The 20676-nt window shown below is 52.7% G+C and overlaps 1 protein-coding gene across 5 annotated transcripts in view; it reads right to left on the minus strand.

Moving 5' to 3' along the window:
- EVL (Enah/Vasp-like) overlaps positions 1-20676 on the minus strand; it is a 98967-nt gene that overhangs the window by 34219 nt on the left and 44072 nt on the right. For 4 of the 5 annotated variants that reach the window (XM_054692439.1, XM_037503916.2, XM_054692432.1 and 1 more), the window contains one exon: positions 693-861. In XM_054692439.1, coding sequence (XP_054548414.1) covers positions 693-861 — 169 coding nt within the window. Of the gene's footprint in view, positions 1-692; positions 862-10577; positions 10693-20676 lie in introns of those variants that run through there. The other variant, XM_037503914.2, reaches the window with a different exon arrangement.

A 20676-nucleotide genomic window follows, 5' to 3' on the forward strand; every position in this document is an offset into this window, starting at 1 on the left:
CTGCCCCACCGGGGAGGTCCCTCACATGCTGATTCTTACAGGGATAGCAGCTAACTTGCCGCTCAGCTTAGCCCTGCCTTGACCAAAGGGGCTGCCAGAAGAGGCTACTTCAGCAGAGTTTTCATAAATCCTGAGACTATGGATCTGCAGGCTTTGCTGCTTAGGAGGCCCTGTCAACCTCTGAGAGCTAAGGGGGTATGTCCAAAATTGACCAGGGCCACCTGTGGCTGCTCCCTCCACCCATGCCATGCCAGGCCACAGCACCCCAGGGACGTGACCATTCCTGCCAGAGTGCATGCATGTTGCGCTGGCACAGGTGCTTACCTGCGATGCCCACACTATCTTATCTGCCTGCCCAGGATGTACTGTGAGCTAAGTGCCCTGGTCTTCAACCCCCTTGACAGTCCTTCCAGAGTAAGAATCGGGGAGCTGAGCAATCAAGCCTCTTTCGTGCCTACCATGAGTCTGCAGGCAGAGAAGAAACTAACACATCCCTCTAAGACACTGCTCAGAGCTGTTTCACATCTACCATATGAGCACATCCCCCCGGGGGCGGCGTGGACACTGTGTTGGATGGGAGGGAGGGAGCTCAGAAAAGAGTTGGCTCAGGGGGCCTCCCCGGGAGCCAGAATTTGAACTCTCATCTTTGGACTCCAAATCTACCTGGGCTCCACCTGCTCCCCAGCACTCACCTGCTGGTCCTGAAGCTTCACGCCCACGACCCGGAAGGTGCTGCTGGCAGTGTTGTGGTAGATGTTGACGCGGCTGAATCCCTGTTGGCCCGGTTTGATGGGCACCCACTTCTTACTGGTGTCATCGTAGACCATCACGGAAGCCCGGGCTTGGCAGATACTCTGTTCACTGCAGAGCAAGAGAAAACCCGAGCGTCAGCCCCTAGCAGCCAACAAGATGCCCACCTTACGGCATTCAGCCGGGCAGCACTGGCCATCATGTGGATGATAAGATCCCGCTCCTGTAGACTAGAGCAATCGAAACCGAAAGATCTGGCTATATCCTGTCTCGCTGAGGACGTTTACCAGATAACTTCTCTGGCCAGAGAGTATGGGGGACACGAGACAGCCCCGGAGAGACAGCAGTCCTCACTCAAATCAGCGCAGTCTTCAGAGGGTGTCTGGGGTCCCGCCCCTTCATTTCCGAGCAGCTCAGTCCATCCTGACCTGTGACGGCTGCAGTCTCCAGCATAGTGGAACCCCCAAGTAGCACGAATCGTCGCCAGAAGGCACCCCACAACGAGAGGAGAGGTGGGTGTTGAAGAGGAGGCCACAGAAACACAATGGAAGAATCAAATAAAACACAAAGCCCAGCAACCTGGCCAGCGGATGGAGAAGCGACACGTGCCGGACGCCGCTGGTCACAGAGCGTCCAGGCAGCCGAGAAGCAGCTGTGTCACGCTCGCTTCCCGAGTTTAAAGGGCAGAGAGGCGAGGGCCTCGTCAGCGCCGTGTTAGTCTCATAAAAGGTAGAGAAACAAGACATTTGACAAGATCCCTGCCCCAGCCCCAGAGATTGCTAGGTGAGAAAGCTGGCCCCTGTGAGATTAGCCCTCAGTGACGTGAAACCTCAGCTGGGTGAGGTTGTCCCTTCCCACAGGTTACAGGGGCGCAGCTCCAGGTCCCCATTCCCCAGAGATTATAGGCCATCCAGTGTGTAGCCACAATGTGAACAATAACTGTGTTGGCAGTGTTGAGGACCAGCCTTTTCATACCAACTCCTCACTTCACTTCAGGTGAGTCCTCACGCACATCACAATTGTCCAGCTGACGACATGGGCCCGGCGCTAGCATCAGACCCACCCGGCGCCTACTCTGCCCCCTCGGCCTGGCTGCTGAGCCCTCAGCTCCACTCTCCAGGGCACCTGTGGCCAGCCATTCACGCCTGGTGCTGAGGGCTCTGTCCATGGACTGTGGTACTGGGAGGGAATGAAAGAGTTTTTGGCAGAGTTCTGCTGCATTTCCTCTGATGATCTGTCATTCATTCAACAAACATTTAAGGGAAAATCAGTGATAAAGCAAGCCTGGTTCTTTCCAGAAAAAGAGTAAAACTAAACAACACTCTGCTATACTTTTTGAGTTTTCTTTTATGAGCATATGTTTAGGAAGAGTGCTTCTCCCTGAGCTGCCTTTGGGGCCTGGAAATTAGAGTAAATGGTACCCCTAATCAGGCTTTGGTTTAAATCATGGTCCCACAAATCCAGCTCTGGGGGAAGTTGTGCCACTTTCTGCTGCTGACCAGTCAGGGAGACCCTGAAACACAGCATGTGCTAGTTAATGAAACAGGAACTTTGCTACGTTAGCAGGATCTGCGCACCCAACCCAGCTCCACCACCTGTTGGGTGTGACCACAGAAGCAGGGAGAGGATCCAGGCAGGGCCGTGCTTGCTGGAACCCTGTGTCGGCCATGGTGCTCCCCCTCCCCCTCACCAAGGAGTCTGTGAAGGGGGCAGAGCAGAGCGCCCACCGGCCTGGCTGAGGCTCTGGATACCTGTGCATGTGCAGGGAGCCAGGCTTTTCCAGGTCGCTCCCCACAAAGGCTGCACACACCAGGAAGCCCGTGTCTGACCACTCCTGCCCGGCGAGAGGGCTGCTCAAGGGGGTGACCCAGCTTGGGCCTCTGCATCAGTGGGGCTCAAACTTTCCTGGCTCCGCTGCGGGCTGCGCCACTCCCTGCCACTCTACTGTCACAGCAGTCAGACCCCTCATGCCGAGGCTGTCCCTCTGCCCGTCCCTTTGTCCTTAGGTCCCCACACCTCCTGCATCCACAGGGTCTGGGCTCTGCTTGGAAGACCCGAAGTGACTGGCCCTGTTCCGGGGCAGGCTCCCAGGGCCGGGGCCTGCCGGTCTCATGCTCCACTGTGCCTCCAGAACCTGGCACACAGCACGTGCCTAATAAGGGCTCACAGTGGAACCTCAGGGCCAAAGAGGACCCTGGAGATGACCTGAGCCCTCCAGGTCAGCAGGGCATAGCCTGTGAAGCAACATACGTGCATGCTGAGCCCTGAAGGATGGTCCTGCCTGCGTGAGTGTGCAAGCGTGCGTGCACCCCTCTCCAGGCACCCCATCCTGCTGCGAAATGTCACCAAGGTTAGCTTGCCCCCTTGTTCTGAGTGGTGTTCCGTTCACTGTCCCCCAGGGGGAGCCTGTGACCCACAGATGGAGCAGCGAAGGTCCGTCATGCAGGTCACAGACCCGCACCCCTGCCCTCTGGCCATGCTCTGGCCCCAGTGCGTCCCTCATAACTGGGTGTTCACTTCGGAGGGCAGTGGTGAGGGTGACAGGCTCTGACCTCCGCACACTTGGTGGGAGGAAACAAGACCTGGGGGGCTGGGGACCCAGGGAGCCTGAGACAATGGTGCACCCCAGCATTCAGGAAGGGGGTTGGGGTGTGGGCTAGAGGCCAGAAGAGCTGGTGTGCAAAGAACCGCAAGCCCTCGTGGGGTCCCAGCGTCCCGGGGTGGCACATGCCTCCCAGGGGCTTGTGTGGAGCAGTCATGAAGCCCCCCCAGGAAGGCCTGAACCCCAGCAGCTAGTTTTCTTGTAAATAAGGCCACAGGTTCCTTTTTATGGTGGTTGTCTATAACACTTCAGGTTCAAATTAAACAGTGGCTAACCAAAAAACCCTGGCTGTTTTGGGCCCCCCGCCAACTGCTCGTTGGTCTCTGCTTAGTTTGTGACTCCCCACAAAATCTAGATGCAAGAAAATACGCGTGTAATCCACTGCAGCGTGGTCTTGCTGATGACCCCTTAGGGCTGATTCTGTAGGGATGGCCTCGGTGGCCTCCAGCCTGGACACGCCCTGAGTTCCAAATGCTCACCTGCTGCCCCACAGCTCGCAGGGTGCATGGCGTCCCAGGACCCAACCCCTGGCATCACCCGTTCAACGTTGAGACCAAAGAGAGTCAGTTTGATAGATGTTAAATATTTTCTTTTCAAAACCACCATTTCTTGGATTTTCTTTCATTTATTGAATGAACTACTTAAAAAAAAAATGAACATGCAAAATTCCTTTTACTAAATTGAAAAAGTCGCTGCCTACGTCCCCCCAACAGAACCTTCCAGTTAGTGTCTGCGCACACACAGCCTTCGCCCCAAGCCCTGTGAAGCTGCAGAGGAAGGTTGGCGATTCTCAGGGAGCCCACGTCTTGGTGAGCTGCCTTTAAAGATCCCAACGACCGGCTGATTGAAGCCCCCCCTCCCCCCAGGGCCTCTGGGCAGCTGGAAGGGCCCTCTTGGCCCTAGGCCTCACCCTGGCCAGTGTGCCCACATGATGTCCCGGAACCCTGGGAATCCTGAGAACCAGGCGCTGGCTTTAATCAACACGCAAATTCCCAGGCGCCTGGCAGGGCAGGTCACACCTTCCAGCTGATTCTGACGCAAGTGGCCCACAAAGTGAACCAAGAGCCCCTGCATGTCTGGGTCAGCCCTGCCCTACCCTGAGCTCACCTGTCCTGGTCTTCTTTCACAGCGAAGGATCCCACCACAGCCTCCGCATGCGGGAGGCCCACACTCAGAAGCTTGAGACAGAAGCGCCTGCTCTCCGTCTCGGCAGCGACAGCCACACCTGCCCAGTCCCTGGCTCTGGAAACCAGAAGTCACCTCTGCTCTACTTCCACAGCCCTCACCTGGCTGGTCCTTCCTCTCTCTCCCTGTGGCTGAGCCTCCCAGCCCTTGTCTTTTCTCCTTGAAACCTTCACCCCTTACTTCTGGGTTCACCCCTCATGCTCCCTGACTCCCCAGGTTCACCAGAAAGACTCTTGGTGCAGGCGGCTCTGGCTAAGCCTCCTTCCAGGGGAGCCTGGCCGTGCACTTGCTCACACCAGTGCCTGACCTGCCTCTTGGGCTCTCCTGGCATCTCTCCTTGGCTGCCTTGGGGCTGTTCACAGACTCAGCGCCTGCCAGCACCTGGAGCAGCACTGTGCCTGTGGCCGAGGTGTCTAACAGCCCTACTCTCTGCCTTTCTGCTCCAGCCCATGCTGTTCCCCAGCCTGGGTTGCTTTTCCCAGCAGAGCTGACCACTAACTCCTCACCCCAGACTGAAGACCCGTGACTTCCTGCGGGCAGCCCTAGCTGTAGGCTGGCAGGTGCTCCTCCTTTGAAGCGGCACCTCCCAGAGCGGCCCCCAGCAAGGACCGGCTTTCCTGCGGGTGGTCACCCTTGGAGGCCACTCTGTCTCTGGAGTGCCAAGGCTGGTTCTTTCTTGGTTGCGGGAACCCCTCCTTGCTCTCCCAGACAGACATGCCTGCCCGGCACAGGCTGTGAGAATGAGGCCTGTGTGCCCGGCCTCTGTGGGGTGCTGAGGGGACCCCACACCTGGGGGCAGGGCCAGCATATGGGTCCACTCCCTTGCCAGGCTCCATCCTCCCTGCAGCCCCTTGCCCCACAGGTGGGTGGGACTCGCAGGTCCGACCTGTGTGCCTTCAAGCGCACCCCTTCAGGGGGTGGTCACAGTATACTCTCCAATATCCATTAAGGACTGGTCTGAAGTCTCCCCGGGAGTGAGATAGCCCTTGCTGCCTAAACCCTGTCTTCCTCCTCTTTCTCTGGAGACCTTTTTCTCAGGGTCCCACTCACCCACTCGTCCCACCGCCTCCCAAGCACCCAGGCCTCAGAGCCCGGGCCTCGCCCCACTGCAGCTTGCGCTCGCTCCCAGCGTGACGGACGTGGCCTGGCCCTGAAGCTTTCCCTAGGCTCTCATGGGGCCTGGGTTCTTTTCGGGACTGTCCCTTTCCGACCACTGTCCTTCTGCAGAGAAGTCAGAGGGAGCCAGGCTTGCCGGGGCTGGCTCGGGGATGCTGTGACTGGGGAAGTCTAAAAGTGAAGGAAATGACCTTCCCGACTAGCTGTCAAGCTTGTTGGGCTAGAGAGACAGGAGCTAAACCAGTGTAGGGCACTCGGGGCCAGCGTCCAGCGTGCCGTCCAGACCAGGAGATGGCCCTGGTGGCCAGCACCTGCCTGAGGACCAGGCGGAGATGCAGGTGCATAGCGGACGTCACCTCTGAGTCTTTCGAGCTTTAAGAAGACCCAGGTGGGGCCTCCCCGGTGGCACAGCAGTTGAGCGCTGGGTTGCGAAGCTGCCCGCAGCCTCTGCAGCACTGGTTCGATCCCCGGCTGCTCCCCGGCCACCGGAGGAGGGTCCCGCATGGCGCGCAGACCTCTCCTGCCGCCCGCTGCTCCCCTCAGCAGTGTACTTCATCACTCTGCCTGTTCTACTCTCCGCTCTGGCTCTGGTGAATTCTCTCACCCTCCCACGCCTCTGACTGTACCCAGTGCTTATATAAATAAATAAATAAATAAATAAATAAATAAATAAATAAATCTTAAAAAAAAAAAAAAAAAAAAAAAGAAGAAGACCCAGGTGGCAGGTTCCTGAAGGTGGCCTGAGAGAGCTGGAATCGCTGGGACGAGGGCTGGGCCCCCCAGGACTGTCACTGGTCCCCAGAGGCTAGGCCTCCCTGCCGGGGCAGGTACTCAAGACTGGGGTTTTCTGTTTCTCCCGTGAAGGCTTTTGGTTTTTTCTTTAAAAAATATTGTTCATTTCTGCGGCTCCAGTAACTGCAACCTAGTGATTGCTCAATTAATAGATTTGCATAGACACTGTCAAGTTTGCCCAGTTTTGTCAGTTCTCACATTTCTCAGCCTTCAAGGAGCCTTGGAGGGGTGACTCACCAGAGACCCAGCCACCCCTGCTTTCCATGTCTCTCTGCCCATGTTCATGTAAAAACAAACCAAGAAAAACACCCCATTTACTGAGTGCTGACTGTGGGCCAACTAGGCTTGTACTTAAAAGATACCCGACTATTCCAGGGAGGGCACGCTCGCACACAACACAGGTACCCTGAGCCCAGATGTGCAAAGTGCCCGGGGCAGGAGAGGGCGTGTTCAGTCCTGCTGGGAGAGGCCGAGCGACGGCGTGAGCAAGGGCTTGGAGGGGATCGAGGCCCCCTCGGCCCTCACCCTGGGCCTCCGTCCTGTCTCAACACATGTCCAAGAGGAACAAGGAAATGCACACCTCCGATGCCCCATCATGTCCCACCCAGTGAACGAAGCCCAAATGCAGGGTTAAGGGCAGACGCCTGCCCTTACACCGTAGCTGGCTGGGAGGCTCAGTCTGTGGTGTTTGCCTTTCTGTATACCGATCCACTGCCCCAGATGCCTGGCCAGCTGGTCTCCTGTCCCTGCGGAGCCAGGGGAATCTGGAAAACACACTCCAACCAACTGTTGAGAGTCTGGTATTCTTAGACTGTCCTGTCTCACAGCCACTTCCCACACATTCTCCACGGCACCCTGGGGCGCCTCAGAGGCCCTGTGGACGCCAGGGCCGCTCCACCCCAAGCACACGCACAAATCCCCTCCGAAGCCTGGGCCGCTCATGCCTGTGGGGGTGCAAGGGGTCGGGGCCCAGCCGGGGCAGCTGTGGCCAGCTGGCTGGGCCACAGGCTGGGGCCACCTGCTCCTCTGCACGGGAAATGAAGACCTGCACGTGGGGCCGCTGAGGCTCCCCGCTGACCTCCAGTGACCAGCATGGCAATCTGGCCCCGCTCAACTGAGGTGCACCCAGCCCACCTGTCACAGGTGAGCACCGCCTCCTGCCACCGAAGAGCTCTAGGCGGAAGGGCAGAGATGGGAGCGAGGATGGCAGGGGGCCAAGGCAGTTTCGCTGGAATCAGCAGCGTGAAGCAGGCTGCAGAGAAAGAGGAGGCGGCCTTGATCCCAGCCTGACCCTGCAGCTTTAGGCGAGTTCCTTTCAGAGGCTCCAGCTCAGCTTTAAATCCCGACTCTGCCAAATGACTCCAGTGATCTGGAATGAGCAGCCACCTAAGCGCTGACCTGCGCGCTCACCTGCAGACGGCACTGACGACGTGGCCCCGGGAGGACGAGTAAGCACAAGCACGCATGGAGCATGATGGTGTGTGACACTTAAAGACGGGCGGCTGCTGCCCCTCTCCTTAGGTTCTGTGATGGGGTGTCCTGGCGGCGCCCCCTTACTCACGCTGCAGCCCCCCCACCCTCCCTTTCCTGACCCTGGAGCCCATCAGGCAGACTTCCCAGCTCAAGGCCTTTGCACTCAGATTCCCCACCCCCACCTTTGAGTGGCCATGGCCAGCGGTTTTCCACCACATCGTTCTGCCTTTTCCGGCCTCTGGGCCGTGCTTTCTTGACCGTGTCCCCTCACTTGGATCCCAGTCCCATCTCTGGGCCTGGAGCAGCCCTGGGAGCTGCTAGCGGACGCCTGTTCGGTCTCTGCAGAGGATCGCAGCCGGCAGAGGCAACCCAAAGGCCCATCTCTCCCGACAGCTACTCTTTTTAACTGTGCCAACTACTATTTCTGTACGTTCAGGGTCTCCGCGTTTCTGTGAGGGCTGTCTCCCCTCTGAGCGAGGTCGCCGCATGCCTAGGGTGTGGGAGTCGGCCGCAGAGTGCCAAGGTGGGGAGAGCTTGCCTGCAAGACCTGGGCCTTTCATTGCTGGCCACGGTGCTTGCTGGGCTGCTCACTTCCGGCCTTGGTGTCTCTTTCTCTGTGAAAGGCAACAAGAAAACCAGCCCCTGCTCTCAGTCAGGCATGTGGTGAGCTGTCCTGTGGGCAGGCACGTGCTCATGAGGGCCAGCCCCAGGCCGCAGCCAGGTGCTCAGAGTCCCTCCACGGAGGGGTGGCCAGAGACGGGCAGAGGAGATACTGTCCTGACACGAGGGCCCTGTGTCCCCACTGTGGGGCCATAGGGACTTGGGCATCTGGGAGCTCACCCCACACGTCGGCAGGCACATTGGGCACCTGGGAGCTTGCCCCACACGTTGGTGGCACATTCTGGCAGAGGTTGCACGCGCAGCTCCCTGAGGCTGGTCCACTGGCCACTCGGCAGGGCGGCAGGGCCACTCACCATGGGCACTCCCCGCCCAAGACGAGCCCTGCCCACTTGGCACCTCTTTTCCAGGCAGTGCACCTCTGAGCTGGGCAAGAGTGTTCAGACTTCAAAATCACCATCAGTGACAACAGAGCCTTCCCCCGGAAGGAATGTCGAGGGATTCTTAGAGGGAGAATTCAGTTAAGGGGCGGTAAGGTGCCTCAAGCACCACTGGCCCTGACAATCCGGTGTTGAGGGTCTCACAGATCCTCTCAAGACAGAAATTTCTAAGATTTCTACACTTTAAAAGACCAGAGAGGGTCCTCCCTGTTGGCGCAAGGGGTTAAGCACCGCACTATGAAGCAATCCGCAGCCGCTGCCGGCCAGGGAGCAACCCACATGGCGCAGCAGACCTCTCCTGTCTCTCCCGCTGCTCCCCTCAGCAGTGGATTTCAGTCAGTCTGCCTGTTCTGTTTCCCACTCTGTCTCTGGTGAACCCTCTCACCCCCCGCATCTCTGTCCTGTGCCCCAGCTCTTGCATGCATAAGTAAATAAATCTTTTAAAAATAAATAAAGACCAGAGAAAATTGCTTTGCTCCCCCATCTACTTCGGATGCTATCTGTATCATTGCTGACAGGACAGCTAAGTGCCTGAGCTCTTCACAGTGTGATTTGCCAGGAAAGAGGCGATGGTCCTGCCCCACTCTGCCCGTTAATGTGCTCCGCCCAGAGATCTCTTAAAACTGCAGGAAACTTTCTAGGATGAGGGAAGCTGGCTGCAAAGGAGCCCGAATAAAGTTGGCTGTGAAGTGCAGGGGTCCGCAGGCCAGGACTTGGGGGCTGAGAGGGAGACCCTCGGCGTGGCTGCATATGCCAGGCCCACGAGCTCCTTGCTCTGCCAGGCACAGGCAGGAGCGCTGGCTGGCAAGTCATTTTTATAAACTCACTCCTGGGGCCTCCTGAGAGGCCCTAAGGTTGCTGGGGAAAACCTGGTCACTTCCAGGGACCCTGCCCATCAGGTCTCCCGTGTCTGCCCTGAGGATGAGAAGAGCCAAAAAGGAGCGTGGAGAGGTGTTCTGGGCTTTGGGAGGCACTTTGAGGGTGAGGGATGAGCCTTCAAGCCGACATGCAGAGCTGAGTTGAGCGGGCGCCCGCACCCCCAGGGGAAACTCTGGCCCATCCCTCTCAATCTCTCGGAGTGGTAGGGACAGCATCTCACAAGGGCAGCGCAGGGCGTGGCTGGCCGGGCCCAGCAGCAACAGCCCGAGTGACCAGCGGCCACAAGTCAGCCCCCAGAGCCTGAGCAGATGGTCAGGGCTCTGCTGTCACAGCCCGTGGAGTTCTGTTCTAAAAGGGCCCCGCTGCTCCCCCTCTGCCCGTGTTCAGAGCAAACAGCCTGAACGCCCCGCGAGTAGGCCCATCGACAGCGCCGCTGAACCACGCCACAGTCAACCCCCTCTGGGGCTCAGACCTTCACTCCCACCCGAGGCAGGCGTCTGACTCCTGAGGAAGCGCTTTCAACCCAGAAGACACTGAAGATCATGGGCACTGACGGATGCAGACCAGCAGAGGGAGGGGCGGGCGTGTGCCCACCCTGCCGTGCGATCTTGGGCAAGTCCTTGACCTCTCCACAGGCAGAACGAGGGGCGCGGCACGATTTCTGCTCTGCACCTTGACTCCAGGGTCCCTCTGACACCCATCCCTCTGGTGCTGGTACTCACCCCGTGGCCATGGTGGACAGGCTTGGGGCAGGGAGCCTGAGAGCGAGGCCTGTGCTCTCACCAGGCTGTGCTCATCGAGACCACAGACCCTGGGAAGGCAGTAACTTGATTTTTAGACTCTACTTGAAGCCAAACAGGAAAAGGAAGCTGACATAGACAAAGGGGAAATAAGCCCCAGTTAAAAACTGAAACTTTGGTAGAAAATAGAGAAATGAGGTTCACAGCAGAGCGCCCCAGCAGCGTGGGCGGCGAGCCCCAATGGCTCACAAGCCCGGCTGGCAACCTCAGCTCCCCGGCTTCCTGCGGGGCAGAGGCAGGGTGGGGGAGGGGGCCACCGAGCAGGGTTGGCGTGATGGCTTCCTGGAGGCCTTAATGAAGAGGCATCAAGAACTGGGTGCATCTTTGCTGCATCCCCCAGAGGATAAAAGACTGTGATGAGGTTACAACAGCTGGGAAAAGCCTAATCGCTCACTCTGGTATAAACTTTGCACTTCCTCTGGGGAGACATTTCACTCTAATGGTGACATTTCAGCCAGCAACGTGGGGCCTAGAAGGAAAATGCTCGAGGTGCACAGGGAACCTGCTGGGCCACTTACTCTCTGAACTGGGGGCCTCAGTTTCCCACAACCCTGAAACGGGGGCTCATCATCGGTGTCCTGTCGGTTTCCAGAAGATGCGATCTGTTCCCAGTGCTTCACTCAGAACTGACGGAGACCCACGTTCTACACTGTGCTGGGCACCAGAGACAAAGCGCGGCAGAACTGCGGGGCTTGCCCTTCACCTCGTAGGAAGGGGCTGACTCGTCAGCAAATAGACCATTAAAACGTTACTATCGACACAGTGAAAAACAGCTGTGCCAAGGTCAGCAACAGAGATCAGGTCCAGCAGACAGCAGAAAGCACTTTAAATGTTGAGTGTAGTTTAAAAAGCTTTTAAAGAGAAACATTTGCCTTTCGCTTTTGATGCAAACCACAAATTTTGATATATTCTGGTTTTCACTTTCTTTTCCTTCAAAATGTTTCCTATTTTTCCTTGTATTTCTTTTGTCCATGGATTATCTAGAAGGATCTTGTTTATTTATTTTTTTTATTTGGTGTCTCCCACATGTTGTTTACTTCTAATTTAATTCTATTGTTTTCAATACCATCTTCTCTTTTTGTTTACATTTTCTTCCATATTTAGGGAGGTGCAAATAATATTGACAAAAATTATGTAAACTGAAGGTGTGTGACGTGATGGATACTTTGGTATATGTTTACGTTGTGGTGAAGAACAGGTTCAGTGCCATTTCGTCTGTTGCTTTTGCAGTGATTCCAATTCTTCTCAATTTTACGGAGAAGGAGGCCTAGCAAGTAGTCTGTCTTGGTGAAGGTACTATGTGCAAAGAAGAGAATGTGTATTCTGAAATTGGGGGCAGTGTCCTGAAAGTATCAGTTAGTCTGGGTTGTTCATAGTGTTGTTTAGATCTATCGACATCTGTTGTGGATTTGCTTATTTGGGTCCAGTTGTTCTATCAATTGCTGAGAGAAAGGTATTAAAAACTCTAACAGTTGGGCCTCCCCGGTGGCGCAGCGGTTGAGCGCTGGGTTGCGAAGCTGCCCGCGGCCTCTGCGGCCTCTGCGGCACAGGTTCGATCCCCGGCTGCTCCCCGGCCACCAGAGGAGGGTCCCACATGGCGCGCAGACCTCTCCTGCCGCCCGCTGCTCCCCTCAGCAGTGTACTTCGCTCCTTCTGCCTGCTCTGCTCCCCGCTCTGGCTCTGGTGAATTCTCTCACCCTCCTGCGCTTCTGACTGTACCCAGTGCTTGTACAAACAAATAAATTAATAAATAAATAAATCATGCCTCTATTAAAAAAAACAAAAACAAAATTAAGATGCTGAATTCTTAAAAAAAAAAAAACTCTAACAGTGACAGTGGGCTTGTCTATTTCCCTCTTCAGTTCTGTAAATTTTTATTTTACATATATTTTAAGCTCTTATTAGATACACATATTTTTATGATTATTGTATCTCCTGATGAGTTAGCGCTTTTATCAGCATGAATATAGTTGATATTAACTAGCCATTCCAGCTTTCTTATGCTTTATTATTTGCCTGGTATCTCCTTTTTCATCCTGCATTGGTTTTCTATTGCTGCAAAACATTACTGCAAATTTATGGCATATAAAAACACAAATTTTTTTATCTCCGTTCAGTAATATAATAGCGGGTCAGAAGTCCAACCCCGTGCGCACTGGGCCAAAATGGAGGCAGCGGAAGCACCACATTGCACTCTGGGGGCTCCAGGGAGTCACTGCCTTGCTCAGTTTCTTCTCTCCTGCTGGCCTTGGCTCATGCGTCTACCCCACCTCCCAAGCCTGCAGTTTAGCCTCACCTTCTTCCATCTGAACATCTGGCAGATGCTCCTAGTTTGAGTCTTGCAATTCCTATCTTTTAATTGGAGTATTCACTCCATTTCCATTTTACTTATTGATATGGCTGGAGAGAGGTCTACCTTTGCTATTTATTCTGTTTGTCTTGACTACTTTGGTTCCACTGTCTTCTTTCTTTTGGATAAACTAAATACTTTTTAGAAATTCCATCTTAATTTCTCTACTGATTTTTCACATTATTTTTTAAAGATGTTTTTCTAGGGATTATAATATACCTTCTCAACTCTGTACCCATATATTTAGAGTATTGCACTACTTCATGGAAAATGTAGGAACTTTGCAACTACAGAAACCCACTCCTATCCTTTATGGCACAGCACTCAGCTGTAGCACTCTCTCACAATCAATGTTACATGCCCTTACTTTAAATTATGTATATGGACCTCCCTGGTGGCGTAGGAGTTAAAGACAGCGCTATCAAGCTATCATCAGCCACTGAAGCATGAGTTTGATACATGGCCAGCAGGGAGCAACCCACAGGGCACAGCTGATCTTTCCTGCCTCACCCGCTGCTCCCCTCAGCAGTGTGTTTCCATAGATCTGCCTGTTCTGCTCCTCACTGTCTCTGGTGAATCCTCTCACCCCCCCACACCTCTGGCTTACACCCCAGTTCTTGTATGCATAAATAAATCTTTTAAAAATTATATCTATGTATGTACGTGTTTGTGTGTGAGTGTATTTGAGGCCTTTTATATTTACTCATTTGCTTATCCTCTCTGGTCTCTTTATCCCTCCCTGTACAGTTGAGCCTTGTGGTATCATTTTTCTACAGCCTGAAGAGCTTCCATTAGCATTTTTTTACATATCAGGTGCTGGCAATAAATTCTCTTATTTTTCTTTTATCTTAAAAGTATCTTTATCTTGCCTTCATACTTGAAGTTACTTTTTCCTGAGAGTTCTCATTGTTTTTGTTTTATTCCTTTCAGCATTTTAACAAATGTTCTACCATCTTCTGACACCGCGGGTTTCTGATGAGAGTCAGCTGTTATCCACTGTCATGTTCTGTATATAATGCATCACTTTTCCTCTAGCAACTTAAAAAACTTCCTTTTTCTTTGGCTTCCGGCAGCGTGACTACATGGGCTTAGATGTAGTTCTCATCGTATTGATCTAGTTTAGGGGTTTGCCTAGAATCTTGGATGTGTAAGATAAGGCTTTCATGAAATTTGGGAAACTTTGGTAACTATTTCTTCAAACATTCTTTCACTCCATATTCTTTCTCTTCTCTTGCCAGGACTCTAGTTACACATAGGTAGATCTCTTGGTATTAGCCCACACATTGCCAAGGTGCTATTAACTTTTTTCAATATTATTTCCCGATTTTTCAGATTAGATGATTTCTACTATCAATCTCCAAGTGCACTAACCCTTCTAATATAGCCTCTGACCCACTATTACTCTCATCCAGTGAATTTTAAATTTCTAGTATTAGAATTTCCATTCAGTAAATTTTCAGAATGTCCATTTCTCTGTTTAGATTCCTGTTTGCTCATTTAATCCATTTTTTTCTTTAAGTCTTTGACCAAATTTATAATCGCAACTTAAAAGTACATGCCTGCTAATTCCAACTTCAGAGTTGGTCGGTGGCACTGCAGGTCTCCGGCACCCTCGGCCCGCGTCTGTGCTCGGCCCCTCTAGCGCCCTCGGTGAATCCCGACACAAACTCTGCTGTCCTTGCCCTACTGCCCACTTCCTCTTCTCAGGGCCTATTTACTGTTCCCCCCCCAAGTACTGTTTTCTCCCAAGTATAGGTCACACCATTTGACTCTTCACACCTCCACGAATCTGTGACTGCACATCACACGCTGTTCTAATGCACTGCAGAGTCTGGTTATGGTGCCTTCCTTTAAAGGTGCTGAGTTTGTCCTGTTAGGCGGGTAAATTACCAACAGATCCTTTAGGTAATGCCAATTTTGGATTGATTTTTAAAGTTCTATTTCCATTTGGAACTCAGTCTTAGGGTGCAGCCCGTACTCAAGGGCACAGCCCCAGGGTGTGACTGGCTGTGCCCGAGCTCCTCAGTGAGGTTTGTTTTTTTCCTTTCGGCATTTTAACAAATGTTCTACCATCTTCTGGGTTTTCATTCGGGTTGAGGGGTCTCTACGAGCTCCCAGCACCGCAGGTCTCCGGCACCCTCGGCCAGCTCTGAGCTCTACGGCCCGCGTCTGTGCTCGGCCCCTCCAGGGCCCTCGGTGAATCCCGACACAAACTCTGCTGTCCTTGCCCTACTGCCCACTTCCTCTTCTCTATTTCCTTGGCCTGCTCAGTCCAGCTATTTCAGTAGCCCGGAACCCCGGCATCTGCCTCCCGAGCTCATTAACATCACCTTCTAGTCTGTGCTCCTTCACTCTGCCAAGCACAGCGGGACCCCGGGCAGAACACCAGGGCCCTGTGGGCTCAGACGTGTGACCCTTCACTCAGGGGCCAGAGTCCAGTGCTGCCTGTTCAATGCCTGGAAACAGCAAGAATTTGATATTTGGTGTGAGTTTCAGTACTCTTTGCCTATTCAGGTGGTTTTTATACTTGGTTAGTTTCATAGTTATTTTTGTCAAAGAGCAAACCTATTCCCATTACTTGGTCAGGGCCAGAAGCAGAAATAAGTGATGATCATTAAAGTACCAAGGGTATTCTTTTTCTTTCCCAAAGCTGTCAGCCTGAGAGTAAACACTGTCACTGAGAGAATGACCTCTCACTTTCCCCCCCACTTCCTGTCCCTCACACGGGCTACTACTCTTTTCTTGGTTTCACTAAGTAAATGACAGAAAAGAGTGAAAGGTGGAGCAGATTTTTGTTTTTAAAGGTTTATTTTTATTTATACAAGAACTGGGGTACAGGCCAGACGCGCGGGAGGGTGAGAGGATTCACCAGAGAACAGAACAGGCAGATTGATGATATACACTGCTGACGGGAGCAGTGGGCGAGGCAGGAGAGGTCTGCTTGCCATGTGGGTTGCTCCGAGGCTGGCGGGGATCGAACTGGCACTGCAGAGGCTGCGGACAGGTTCACAGCGCTGCGCTTAACTGCCTGCACCACGAGGGAGGCCCCAATTTTTTTTTAACTCTACTTCTGTGGGTTTCACAGCCACGCTCTCGGCCCTGGCCTCCATTTGCTCAAGGAAAATGGTGCATTAAGAACAGTGCATTGAGAATGGTGGGCTGCAGGTAGCAGCAACCTCTATATCAATCAAGTCAGCACAATGGAAAATGTTGGAAAAGTAGAAAGGGTGATTTTTAGAATATAAAACTATCGTTGTTGAAATAAAGAACCCAGAGGGAGAAAGCATAAAATCAAGACAGAGAATGGACCTAGACCATTGGGATGGAAAAGGGACAGGGAGGACAGAGAAGGATCAATTTTTGTGGAAAAAGCACCTCAGAAGGAAAGACGAACAGAGAAGAAATATTTGCAGAATGACAGAACTTTGAAGAATTCAAGAAAGATGGAAAAGCTCAGACTCAAAAGGCTAAGAGCATGACAAATAGAATTGATAAATAAAATATGCATGTGTACACACACACACATGGATTGCAATAATATTTAAGCACATCAGGAAGAGAAAATCCTAAATATTTCCCCCAGCGAAAACAGATCACCCACAAAAGATCAGACCAGAGGTCAGCATCCGAGCTGTAATAAAACAATAGGATATTAGTTTCATAAATTGGAGAACGACCTTTGAACCTGACATTTCATACCTAGCTAAACTATTATTTCAATGTGAGGGGGAAATAAATATATTCTCAGGGGCACATGAGCTCAGAGAGTTCACCAGGTATAGACCTTATTTAGAAGAACTTCTGCAGAATGTATTCCAACACAAAGGGATGTAGGGAGAAATTGGATTTGAAAAGCCAGCACATTTAACTGAATACTGTTCACAGAAGAAGGCACCAGGGCATGTTATCCCAGGGCAAACAAATGAAGACGCCGGGCATAAAAGGCCACAGTGGTGTGACAGCATTTGTGTGATGTAGCACACAAATCTGCATGTACAAAAGCGGGTGAGAGGCAACACTGTCATCCACCAGGGTCCCTGAGATGACAGGTGCCTGAGAAAGTTTGATTTCTCAACTCCAATGTGCTCGTGCAGGGCCTGGTCTGGGCACATCACTTCTGTGCTTGTAGCTTGAGAGCAGACTGGACAGAGGCGGGGCCACTTGCCAGGAGCTGGTGCAGGAATGAAGTGAGAGCTGCCCTCTTGCACACATGCCCTTGACGATTTCTTGCTCCCCTTTGGAAGACTCTCCTTCGGGACCCACACACTCTTGATGAGTCCTGTCTGGTCTGATGACAGGCAACATCTCATCAATGTTAGGGTGGAACAGACATGAAGTGGGAACGCAGGAAATGGATGCCCTTCCAGCTGTCCTCGCCACTGAGGCCCCAAGAGGTCCAGATGTGCCCCCGGGAACACTCTGTCCCAGGGTGAAGGTGGAGACCGACTCTGAAGGGGTTAGGATCCCTGGTCAAGGGACAGGGGCTGTTGAATTCAACGAGAAAACAAGAGCAGTGTTAGGCAGTCTGCACGAGCTGCTGGACACAAAAGGAACTTCAAGATGGAGAATGAGGGCCTCCCCGGTGGCGCAGCGGTTGAGCGCTGGGCTGCGAAGGTGCCTGCAGCCTCTGCAGCGCCGGTTCGATCCCCGGCTGCTCCCCGGCCACCAGAGGAGGGTCCCACATGACGCGCAGACCTCTCCTGCCGCCCGCTGCTCCCCTCAGCAGCGTACTTTGGTCCTTCTGCCTGCTCTGCTCCCCGCTCTGGCTCTGGTGAATTCTCTCACCCTCCCGCGCTTCTGACTGTACCCAGTGCTTGTATAAATAAATAATAAATAAATCTTAAAAAAAAAAAAAAAAAAAAAAAAGATGGAGAATGAAGTGGGAAAGCCATAGGCAGAAGCCCAGAGGAGACCGAAGTAGCGGCCTGCATGTCAGACACAGCAAGGAAGGAGAAAACGGGGTGCAGGGTCCTGAGCCATCAAACCCAGGAGAGAATGGCCATGAGCATGGGTGTCTGCGACATGGCTCAACCACGCAGACACTGAACCACACCAGGGAGAAGTTCCGAAAGGAGCAATGCTGGGGAAGACAGAAAGATGCATGAGGACAGGACCTCCCAATGAGGAGCACGAGGTGAAAAGTGAGGCCCTGCTCCCCATCAGACACCCTTGCTGACATTTCCATTGAAATTGTATTTGTTTAAAGCTAGAAAGCAAACTGCAGACAGACAGACAGTAATTAGGCCCCTTCTGCGGTTCTCTCCTCAAGACAGCCAGCCACTGTCAGCACAGCGGAAATGCGTGGGGAGGGGGCTCCATTGCAGCTCTGGGTCCCCTGGAAGGGGTGGGCTGATGTAACTGAATAGCTCACAAACGACACAGGCGCACTTTAACCCAGGGAGCCCCGGAGCCCAGTGAGCCCTGGAGGCCCGTCTGCACAGGTCCCTGTGTAATATGACCCCACCCAGGGCGGGGAATCTATGGAGACGGAGTAGGCAGGTGTCTAGGGTGGGGTGATGGGGAGGGATCCGGGAAACTTCAGAGTGACTATGGGTGGGTGCAGGGTTTGCTTTCAGGGTGACGAATGAGTTCTAAAAGTGATGGTGGGGATGGTACAGCACTGAGCAGCCTTGAGACAAGTGAATTGTATACGTTAAATAGGTGAATTTTATGTTTTTTAAATTATATGAGTAAACTTATTATTTTAAAATGTCCCGAATGCAGACTGGAAACATAAATGCTTTCAAGTGGGTCATGAATTAACAGTGGGGCTCTGAGGCTGTGAAAGAAACCCCAGCCCATCTGGCTCACACAGCCAGAACACAAACCTGGCAGCCTCTGTGCTCACTCGGCTCCAAGGTGGTCCCTTCGACCATGAACTCTGCTCTTGGTTAAAAGACACGCCCATGAACTTGACTGGGAACTATTTCTTTCTTGCCTTATAGGCTCAGTCTGGTGATATCGCCAAAACTTCTGCCTCCTTTCAGTGATTTCCAGTGGATTTAAACAGTCTTGAAGAAAATAGGACACATGAGCACCATTTGGTTAATTACAAATCAAATAAACCCAAAGGAACATCATAATGAAGAGCCGTTTTCGTCATTCCGGTTACTGGAGCTTCTGTTTTCTCAGATCATTTCGTTTGCCTTGACTTTGATTTCATCTCGGATTCAAGAATTTAACACCTGTTTGACCACCCCCAAATCAGGAACTAGGGGAGCCAATGGCCCCCAGCTCCCCCCCCAGCTGACCCTTCATCCTCATTCTCCCCACACTACTGCCAGCTCCCCCAACCTGTTCTCATCTCAAGCCTGGCTTCCTTCACTCAACACGACTCCCTGGGGACCTGCCAAGGTGCACCGACGATCTTGTCTTGAAGGGTGGCACTGCAGGGCTGCCCACGGTTCTGTCCCCTTGGCTGAAGGACACCTGCGTCTGTCTGCAGCTTCGCCATCATGAAGTCACTATAAACAGCCACTGATGCGGGTTTTCCTCTCTACAAACATCCAGGATTGTGATGTGTGTTTACCTGTACAAGAACTGCCAAATTGGGGCCTCCCTGGTGGTGCAAGGGGTTAAGACACAACCTATAAAGCAATCCGCAGCCATTGCAGCATGAGTTCGATCCCTGGCCAGGGAGGTGACCCATGTGGCACAGCAGACCTCTTCTGACTCGCACACTACTCCCCTCAGCAGCGTATTTCTGTCGATCTGCCTGTTCTGTTCCCCACTGTGTCTCTGGTGAATCCTCTCACCCCCTGCACCTGTGGCCTGTATCCCAGTTCTTGTATGCATAAATCAATCTAAAAAAAAAAAAAAAAAAAGAAACTGCCAAATGTCTGTGGTTCCAGAGTGGCTGTGCGTTTTTTGTCCCCACCAGTAGGAGGTGGGGGTGGGGAGGGGGCATGGGGGGCTGTTGCTCTGTACCCCAGCATTTGGCAGTCTTTATTTTAGCTGCTGTGATGAAGACCTAATTATATCTCACTGTGAATGGAGCTTGCATTTCTCAGATGACTGGGTATCCTTTCTCAGGTTTACATGCATCCTGCATACCTTCTTTGGGGAAGTGTCTATTCAAGTCTTTCACCCACTAAAACAATTTGGGCTGTTTCCTTCTGCTCAATTTTGGGAGTTCTCTATACATTGTGAAGACAAGTTGCTTGTGGTTTGCAAATATCTTCTCCAAGTCTGTGTCTCCAAGTCTGTTCATGCCCCTAACAGCGTCTTTCACAGAGTAAGAGTTTTAATTTTTTTTTTTTTAAGATTTGTCTATTTATGCATACAAGAACTGGGGCACAGGCCAGAGGTGTGGGGGGTGAGAGGATTCACCAGAGACAGAGTGGGGAACAGAACAGGCAGACTGACTGAAATACACTGCTGAGGGAGCAGCGGGCGAGTCAGGAGAGGTCCGCTGAGCCATGTAGGTAGCTCCCCGGCTGGGGATAGAACTCATGCTGCAGAGGCTGGGGACTGCCTCGTATGTTGCGTCTTAACCCCTCGCGCCACCAGGGAGGCCCAAGAGTTTTAATTTTGATGATGTCGAATCATTTTAATTTTAGTCCAATTTATCTTTTTCCTCTTACAGATAGTGTTATATCTGTGAACCCTTAGCCTGACCCACACCGTGAAGGCTGGCTCCAGTTTTCTATGGGGAGTTTTATAGCTTTCTAG

The sequence above is a fragment of the Talpa occidentalis genome, unplaced genomic scaffold (genome assembly GCF_014898055.3).
Source record: "Talpa occidentalis isolate TD23 unplaced genomic scaffold, MPIMG_talOcc4v2.1 talOcc4.11, whole genome shotgun sequence".
Lineage (NCBI taxonomy): Eukaryota > Metazoa > Chordata > Mammalia > Eulipotyphla > Talpidae > Talpa > Talpa occidentalis.